Source organism: Chaetodon auriga, chromosome 24, assembly GCF_051107435.1.
Source record: "Chaetodon auriga isolate fChaAug3 chromosome 24, fChaAug3.hap1, whole genome shotgun sequence".
NCBI classification, from domain to species: domain Eukaryota; kingdom Metazoa; phylum Chordata; class Actinopteri; order Chaetodontiformes; family Chaetodontidae; genus Chaetodon; species Chaetodon auriga.
The window spans coordinates 13,991,430-14,000,582 of NC_135097.1; the positions used below are offsets into that span (position 1 = coordinate 13,991,430).

At 41.6% G+C, this 9,153-nt stretch overlaps 1 protein-coding gene across 1 annotated transcript; it reads left to right on the forward strand.

Annotated features, from left to right (window-relative positions):
- Positions 1–349: 349 nt before the first annotated feature.
- LOC143316829 (interleukin-13 receptor subunit alpha-1-like) lies at positions 350–7,305 on the forward strand. Its single transcript, XM_076724533.1, has 10 exons — positions 350–646; positions 2,838–2,971; positions 3,641–3,803; positions 3,901–4,000; positions 4,599–4,756; positions 4,861–4,991; positions 5,245–5,386; positions 5,665–5,764; positions 6,046–6,130; positions 6,220–7,305. The coding sequence occupies exons 1-10, from the start codon at positions 574–576 to the stop codon at positions 6,316–6,318; spliced, it is 1,185 nt and encodes a 394-aa protein (XP_076580648.1). The 5' UTR covers positions 350–573; the 3' UTR covers positions 6,319–7,305.
- Positions 7,306–9,153: the final 1,848 nt, after the last annotated feature.

Consider the following 9,153-nt stretch of genomic DNA (forward strand, 5'->3'; position numbering starts at 1 on the left):
TTTGTTGCTGCATACATCCATTAGCATACGCATTATCAGCTTAATGATTCACAGACTCATTTGGAGTCTGACGCCTTCCTGGAAGAATGGATGGACACTTGTGGTTTGGGATACTGCGCGTGCGTGGTCTGCCTTCATTAACAGAGCCACACGACCAGCTGTCTTTGACTTTAACCCCCCCCCCCTTTTTTTTAGGATGAGTGACTTTTACGCGACACCAAGGTAAATCTTGTTTAACATTCCCGTGCTGTCATCATTGCCCTCCACCCACTTTCACCCCGACTCCGCCCCGCTCCTTCCTGAGCGGCTCCGCAGAGACCGTGAAGGCACCATCCGGGACAGCGTTTACATTTCTCCCTTGTCCCTTGAGTTCCCATTTGTTTCTTCTTTTTTTTTTTTTTGATTCTGGACTTTCTGCCCCCGCTATTTGCGTATTGAACGCAGTAACATAAATTGTCAGAAGGTTGTTTTTTTTTTCTTTTTTTCTTTCTTGTTTCTTTTCCTCGGCACAGGAGGACCGAGGCAGTTGACTCACTTCCAGATGGAATAAACGTTCGGACGCTTGAGGACAACATGACGTTCAGTCGGAAGTTTTTTGCCTTCTTGACATACATCACCACCATGATGGTAGTTTACTGTAAAGCAGGTAAGGACTCTTCCGTTACCTGTTATTGACTTTAAAATGAGATACTTGACAAGTCACTGTCGCGTTGTTGTGGCTTGATTGGTTGTGTTGGACCACACGGCTAGCTCGTAGTGCTGGAGTTCAATTAAGCTAGTAGGCTTTAATGACGCACTTTCAACGCCTTTGGTAGAATATGTCGTAAAAAGTACCAGTAATTTAAAAATTATGGATTCAAAATCAGTTGTCCCATTGAGGCGCTTTGAAAGCTGAATATAAAAAATAACTTACGTTAGAGAAGAGTGAGTTAACCCTGTAGTTTTTAAGTCTAGGGTTCTGTCCATTATTGTACTATATTCGTTATTAGCCTATTAACCAATAGGCTATTATATGTTAATAATTATTAACTCTTATTTTTCAGTATTTTAGGATAAAGCTTAGATGTTCTCTCGGTATTTAGCCCCGGGTTGTTCGATGTTTGTCCTGTAATTAGCGTTCGTACATATGAGGGTTTCTTTTTTAAAAAATTGTTAAATAACTTGAGAGTCATGAGTCGGAGGCAGTCTTTCCTGGAAGGACGTGGGCTAAATTAATTCATGGGGGGAAAAAAGTCCCACAGCGACCACCAACAGGACTTTAAAGACATTTCCAGGCCGATTAAAAGCCTTGCCTAATGTGAATAAAAAATGTTTATATAGTTGTTTATTTAAGGAATTTCTCACCCGTTTTTACAAACAGAGGTTTGCCCTCGTTCGGATTTGGTTGCGCATCTATGTTGCATTTACGGTTCAGGCCCTGAGCGCAGCCGAAGGAGGGGAGAGAAGGAATGAACGCGACCATCGAACACGGCGTTTTAATAACTGATCAGGAAATATGTTTGGGTGAAAATGTCTATATATGGAGCTAAAACAGACCCAAACGAGTTTTACAAAAGGGGAACTTTTTGTTTTTGAGGCAGAAAGTGGAAGCACCTGTGAACTCAGGCACTATTGGTCTGACCTGGTTATACTCAAGAGCATTTATGTGTATGAATCTACTTGAATTTGCAGCAAATCTGAGAAAGGTGAGAAAAAAAACTTTCAGAGGTTAAGATATGAGTGAATTGTGTGTGGGTTTTTTGGTTTGTTTGTTTGTTTTTCGCATGCAGCCATGCTCAGTTTAAGGTAGTGCAATCTGCTCTCTGCACTCATCCCTGAGCAGCACCCGGGGCCCAAGGGCAATGACAGGAGAATTGACCTAATTAACCCTTTTTTTTTATGGTGGGGGACACCAGAGCCCCCAGAGGAAACACTAGCACTGGGAAAACATGCAAACTCCACACAGAAAGCTCTGCCCACCACTGAGCCACTGTGCAGCCAAAGCTCATTGTTCAAAGCTCACTGAGTTGACGGCTGATTTGACCTTTTCTTCAAAATGTGTGCAGTGAGGTGATTTCATTGCATTGTCTTCACCAAACATTCAGGAGTTTAAAGGGAATCTGTTTGAAATTACAGTGAACCTGTTAAAGAAAAATGATTTCTACTTCCACAAGATGGCAGTACTCACCATACAGTCACCGAGTGGAGAGAAGTAATTGAGTACTTACACTCAAGAGCTGTGCTTAAAGATAATTTGAGGTTATTTTATTAGACTAAGTATGTCAATTTTACACTACTTCATACTCCTACTTCTTAGACCACTGCTTTTATCTGACAGCTGGAGTGATTTGACAGAATAAGATTTTCCAAACAAACAACACATGGGATCAGTTTCTAAAATGTTCTGTGGTGTAGATTAAGTACAGTACAAGTGCAGTACAAAGTAGTTAAGATGTACTCCACCGCCAACAGCTGCAACATTAATATGCTACTTATGTGTTCAAGCAGCAGTAATAATATTCCAGTAACATTCAGTATTTAATAATACAATACTCTGTTAGAGACCATTCAGCCCAACAAGTACTTTAATACTTAAATAATACTAATAAAAGTACATTTTGCTGCTAATGCTTGTGAATGCAGGACTTTCACTTGCAACAGAGTACTTTCATGGAGTGATATTGCTTCTTTTACTCAAGTAAATCATCTGAGTTCTTCAATTTTGAGAAAACAGGCATGTGTGATTCAATAAATAAATGTGAAAAAATGAATTCAAGGATTACTGAGTCTAATGATCTGAGCTTAATTAATTGGGAGCAGGTGAGATTAATTCCTCCTCTTGTTATCTCTTCCTACAGATCGGTATCCTCCGCCGACAGGGCTGACATATGTGTGGCTCGACAATTTTACTCTGACCGTGTCGTGGAAGAAGCCCAGTGGTCTGCCAGACGACCATGAGATTGCATTCCTGATGAAGAATACAGCAGATAATGTAGGCAACATGATGAAACTGGGTCTCTTGGATATTTGTGGGGGGTCCAGGGGTTCAGCAATGTCAGTAGATAATTACTTCACTTCACTAAACCCATCAGCTACAGATCACATGAACTTTAAACAACATTACTGCCAACCAATATGATGCATATTTTTATTTTGGTCTCACTTAATGTAATTTCGTTATTTATTTGACTGCTTGTTTATTCATTCAAGAAGGAACAGTGCTGAAAATTGTTCACTTGGTATCCAAATTGAGTTTGTTGACAAACAGTTGGGTGCTGAAAACCACGTGATTACGAGCTACAGACATGTTGATTATATATTTACTGACTATTTCTCCTTTGTGACAAAAAGAAACACACATTTTTAGCAATTTCTAAATACATTTACTGTATTTAGAAATTGTACTGGAAGTCACTGGACTTCATGCAAGACCCAAATTCAATTCTTGAGAGAGTCAAAATGTCGTACGAGTTTCAAGTCATCCTGCCTTCATCGGAGTAAACTGAGACTTCGAATAAGATCCTGTAATGACATTTTAGAAAATATATAACTAAACAAACTAAATGCAAAATGAGTATTCTGATTAGTGATTGTTTGTTCAGACAACATGTTTTAATATGTTACATAATCGTCATTAAAGCACATGTTCTGTTTCCTTCAGTCTGAGATGTGCGTGACAGGGAGCAACGTCAAACTAAGTATTCTCACCGAAGACGTGCGTTCTGATAGTTGGATGTACAAGGTTTGGACTGTCAGTAAATCCTGTAACCGTTCGACTGAGAGCATACCTGCGAACTTAACCATCGATACCCCGAGGCCCCGAGGTAAGAATCAGAAAACAGAAATAACTGTGATGCATTATGATTCTTTAAAGCTGTGCCATGTGTATGTATGTGACACCTTCTCTTTTGTACTGTACAGCTGAAGTGGTGAAGGACTTCAAGTGTTTCATCTCCTCTAATGAATTGAACTGTTCCTGGATCCCAGCAAATCGCTCTCTAAACCTGATGCTGTCCTACAGGTGAGAATTACAGCCAAAACATATGTGATGCGCTGTGTCTCCAGGTATGTGCAGTAAAGTTTCAAGGATGGTTTTTGAAATTCTTTACTTCAGTACAGTAATGGTAAATGCATGGTTTGACAATATATGTGCCAGGACAAGTCAGGCCCAAAACAGGCCAAGCAAAAGTCAAAAAAGTTGCCAATCACTCTACAAAAGTCATCTTTGAACATAAAATAATTGACGTTACACATGCCATGTTGGTTAGCATAGCTAATATAGTCTATTTTCTGTGTTTACTCTCTGGACCAAAGCATTCATCTGGCCATCAGCAGTGCAGGGTGAAAGGCTTGGTTCAGCGCTGGTGTAAATTCGGTAACATAATTCAGGGACATTTTTCAGTCCACAGGGATTTTAATGAGCCACAGGTCATTTGTGAGCTTTATGGACATCTAGTGGCAAATAGGGGAACTGCAGGATTCATAGTGGTTTCCAGAACAGTGAAGCTAATAAGAGCAAACCAAAGCAAGTGTTGTTTTTATTTAGGTGTGATGCTTCACATAAAGCATGTGTGCTGGCTGTTGCCTTCTCTAATCACCTCCCCACTCTGTCATTACAGGACCTGTGGAAGTTTGGAGGAAGACTTAAAAAAATGTGATCACCCGTACAGCAGTGGAGAGAGGAATGGTTGTCACCTGCACTTTGATACCTCCCCTGATAGCATCTGCATCCTTGTGGAGACTGAAGCTGGAATGAGCACCTTTAAACCTGCACTAGGTTGGTGTTACCTTTGATTGTTCATTACCGATGTCCTTCCAAATTGTGAAAATGAAAACATTTGCTGTTAAAATGTGTTTAGAACCGGTGATCTCTCTCCTCAGTGGTACCTCCACCACAACTGAACATCAGTGAAGACGATGGTCACCTCAAACTGAGCTTTACACCTCAATTGATTGGAGACAGTGAATGCTGGATATACAACGTCTGCTACACCCAATGCAATACGATCAGGGTAAGTTGCCGAATGTCACTGTTGTGTCTATCGAACACTTTTAAAGTCCTCCCTCTATTATGTAATACACTTTTGCATTTGCCACACTGACGTTGAATGTTCACACATTTAAGCATTGTGTTGCGAATGCCACAAACGGGGACGTAGATTTGTCTTTCAGGACAAATATCTTGTGTCTTTATGTCATCAGTGGCATATAGTTTCTCTGTACCTGACAGAGAGCAATGCTGTGGTTTTGTGTGCCGTTTTGTAGAAATGCCTGAACACAATCAATGGAGAAACTACGATGATGGTGTCCTACAATAAGAACTGCCTTTATGAGTTCCGGTCCAAAGTCACGACTGCAAAACGTTGCATCAGCGTATTCAGCAACTTCAGTGACGCTCAACTTTATGGTAACAACATGAATATTTATTTCAGAAGATTACTAATTTCTCTGCTGCATTTTCCATATTCCTTCCATGCAAATGCAGCCCCCTCCCTGTAACCACCTCTTCGCACATGTCACTTCTGAGCTTCTGTTTATCAGTAATTTATTGGTTATTAATCAGTCATTTATAAAAGGGTGTGCAGTTGCTTGATGCAAAGCACAAAATGTCTCTGCAATACTTGACACCAGAGAGCTGGAAATGGTCTCGAAAGCTGGAGAAAATGTGTCTGTTGTTCTTCACAGGTAAAAATGAGCTTCCTGATGGGACACTGACTGTGGTTGCCATTGTCATCCCCATCATTCTGTCCGTCTGCGTCTTTCTGTCCTGCTACTGCTTCAGGAGGTATGTTTGAAAAGACAACAGTGACATATACCCAAGTCAGAGAGTTCAACCTACCTGCCACAAAGTGTACAATGTACATTTCTGCATCACTTTTAATGAAAGAGAAACCAATCTGACCCAACCTCAGACACAGGTAGGCACTGCAGGTGGAGCCAAAGTATCATAGCACAGAGAAACTGTCCTCCTTCAGCAGTTGAAGGTGGAAACAGGTTTTGGAAATATTGTGTGCTGGCTGTTTCTTTTTGTCGCTGACATGCTTGTTGTGGTTTGTCTGTTTGTAGGCACAGCAGCATTATTTGCCCCATCATACCAGATCCTTCAGCAATATTCAAGGAAATGATGATGAATGGAAACAAAGAACTGAAGGTATATTTTAGGACAAATAAAAGTGTGTGTGCTCTACTCATCTGCTCTTCCTGTCTCCACAAATATCAATACACTGTTGTGTTTTTCAGACCACAACAGGAAGTCTCTACACGCCAGTACCAGAACTCATTGAACCCTGCAAAATTACCCTTGTAGCCGAAAACGGTGTCCTCGAGCAAAACTCCTGACGTGTACAGAGCAGCAAAGCTGGACTTCCACACGGGGCGAATTCAGCAGGAACATTTATAGAGTAATTTAACTCCAAAAAGTTTTGTTTCCAATGTGGTGGAAAGTTTCAGGTCTCTTGCACATTTGACAGGTGTGATGAGGAGTGAGCTCCGCTGCACCTTTACTGTACTGACCTGAGCGCAATTCTGTATCGCTGCAACTCGGTGAGACTTTCAACCACCAGAGGACGGCAAAAACAAGACTCTGAGCTGCTAATGAGTCACCCTCTAAGCTGCTGAGGCCTGTCATGGACAGGATGCAGAAATGCACTGTATCCTTGGAGTAACCTTTAAAAAGCTGCCAAGCTGTGGACCTGGAAGTACAATCAGGATAAGTAAGTTTGGCACGTCTGCACTGTGCTGATATCTTCCTGTGGGGCACTGAGGAGGAAGACGAGGATGAAGACAGGCCATGTGTTTGGTTGGATTACGTGAGGTACTGCAAGTGGGTCAGTGGAGGCTCTATTTACTGGAAACTGCTCTACCTGCCAAAGGAACTGGTGCATCCCTTTATCTGCTGTACACGTCGAAGCCATCACAAGAGAATAAAAATGTCTTGGCCCAGTTTGACCCTCTTTTGTAGGACTGACGCCCAGTGACTGCCATCATGACAGCTAAACAATAGGAAGGAAGCAATAACCTAAGTAGTGGGGAGGCACATACTTCTTGCCACTGAGTGATCCCAAGACAGCACAGGAAGCCAAGAGCTGCTGTGGCTCTCCTCCCCCGCACACGTATTCATCCCCAAATTAGGAGAAGGTCCACTTTGCATGGATACAAACTCTTATGAGAAATTGATGCATGACAGTCAGTGGTTCGTGCTTAATACAGAAAGAGATTATAAGCGCATGTTAAAAGGAATCACATTTCACTGTGAGTCAGGAAATGAAGCGATCTGCATGAGCTTTGCGGACACACTGGTGACTGTGACTTTCTGTCGTGTTTTTTTTTTTGAAAAAATAAGAAGCATTTTAACCTTTGTATACGACTTGGACATTTTTGAAAAGAGACCCATGATCGAGAACTCTGTCGACTTCTGAGCAGACATTACGCTGTTTAAAACTGGGCCATCAGTGGGTTGATTCTGTGTTATCTTCTGTGTGCTTTCTCATTCATAACACACCCAAAAGCTATTTTACTGTTACTCACACACTTCCTTCCTTGAATTGAGGGTGTTTCATTTACCAACTCTGTTTGTTGGGTGATGATTGATAATTTTTTTTTTCCTGCTTTAATAAGGAATAAAGAAAGAGAAAGTGTTTTTGTGTTGCGTGCTTTCGGCCGTGTACCACTGGTTCATTTCAGTGCCAGTTTAGTAGTAAACTGGACTTTTCACAGCTTATTAATGACCATTCTGATCATTATTATGAGATTTATATGGCAGTGAGCAGTTTATTTATTTCTTTTTTGACAGACGTGGACAGACCTGGAGGAGGACGCTTGCCCTCTGTAAGTTTTATGTCCTGTCCTTCCACTTCAAGTTTTCCCAGTGTTTTAGGGTGCTGAATCTGGACCCTTTGATCAAAAATCAAAAATCAGCTCTGCAAATGTTTAGGCCTACATTTATGAGTGCATGCTGTACACACATCTCCACGCCACGGTAACATTTCTGAACAAGACAGAGAGCAGCTTCTCTCTTAACTACAACTGAGACTGAATGGGGAAGTGCGACGTATTTCAACAGAATGTTTCCTCCACAGGACTCTAATGCTAAATTAGGACTGGTCAGTCCACTTGCCTTTGAGCTCCTTCTTGAAAGTGTTCCTGACGAGTTTGTTGTTCCGCGTTCCGTTAAACAAGATGTGGATGTCGTGGGTGCTGCTCGCCTGCAGATCACAGCCAGTCCTGACGCCATCCTGGGAACTGTATGCAGAAAACATCGTAAAACATTGTTCACTGAGTTCAAGCAACATTTTAAATTTGGGGAAAAACCCTTATTTCCTGAGACTACCACTAATGTGCAGTCAGAGCATGAACCCCACATCAGCTTGAGGTGGAGAGGGAGGGAAACATTGAGCCAGTTACACAGGAGAGCAGGTGGAAAGAGCCAGGGATTTTACAGTAAGTGCCATTAGATATATAATAACCACAGTTTTTAGAGTTTCTCTACACAGCACACCAGAGGGAAGACTGCCCCCTAGTGGCTAGCACACTTCCAGCTGCAACTTTTTTTTCCTTACAGGTCTCCCATCCAAGTTTTAGCCAAGCCACACCCGATTAGCTTCAGTCATTCAGCACAAAGTGGTAGGTGCTGTAATGATTTCTTGGCCAGGTGCAGCATCTTCCCGAAGTCTCCGCTGGCTGCCCGGCAGCTTCAAAACTAGCCATTTACTTATGTTAAGCTGGAATATGTCACCATATGCAGTGTTATGAATAGGAGGTGAATTTAGGCATTTTGTCAGTGATCATACAGGTCAAGCAAGCATCAACAGAGAGCTCATTCATGCAGGTCATCTACGATGAAATCCATGTGTGCACGATTTGAATACAGCCAGTGGTGGTCGTGCAGTCACTCTAATGGCATAAGATTTAGTCTGTAGAGAAACGAGTGTTGCACATTGCTGTCTACCTGCCAAAATCAGAAATATCCCTTCACACACAGGCTTTAGTAATGACACATACACATAATAACAAGATATATTAAAACCAATGTTGTGCTTTAATCATTGCTGTTGTTGATGCAGTTTCTTAAGTTTCAGTCAGTTTTCGGAAAATAATCCCCAACTGTGTATAAATGATGATTCTTGTGAACTGTTTCTGACTGTTCACCAAAGGGATTTTTGTTACAAAAGCAGC

Coding starts and splice junctions, on each gene's coding strand:
- LOC143316829 (XM_076724533.1), top strand. CDS start 574: ATGACGTTCAGTCGGAAGTTTTTTGCCTTCTTGACATACATCACCACC. Junction 3,804..3,900: donor CGATACCCCGAGGCCCCGAG/GTAAGAATCAGA, acceptor TGTACTGTACAG/CTGAAGTGGTGAAGGACTTC. Junction 4,757..4,860: donor CACCTTTAAACCTGCACTAG/GTTGGTGTTACC, acceptor CTCTCTCCTCAG/TGGTACCTCCACCACAACTG.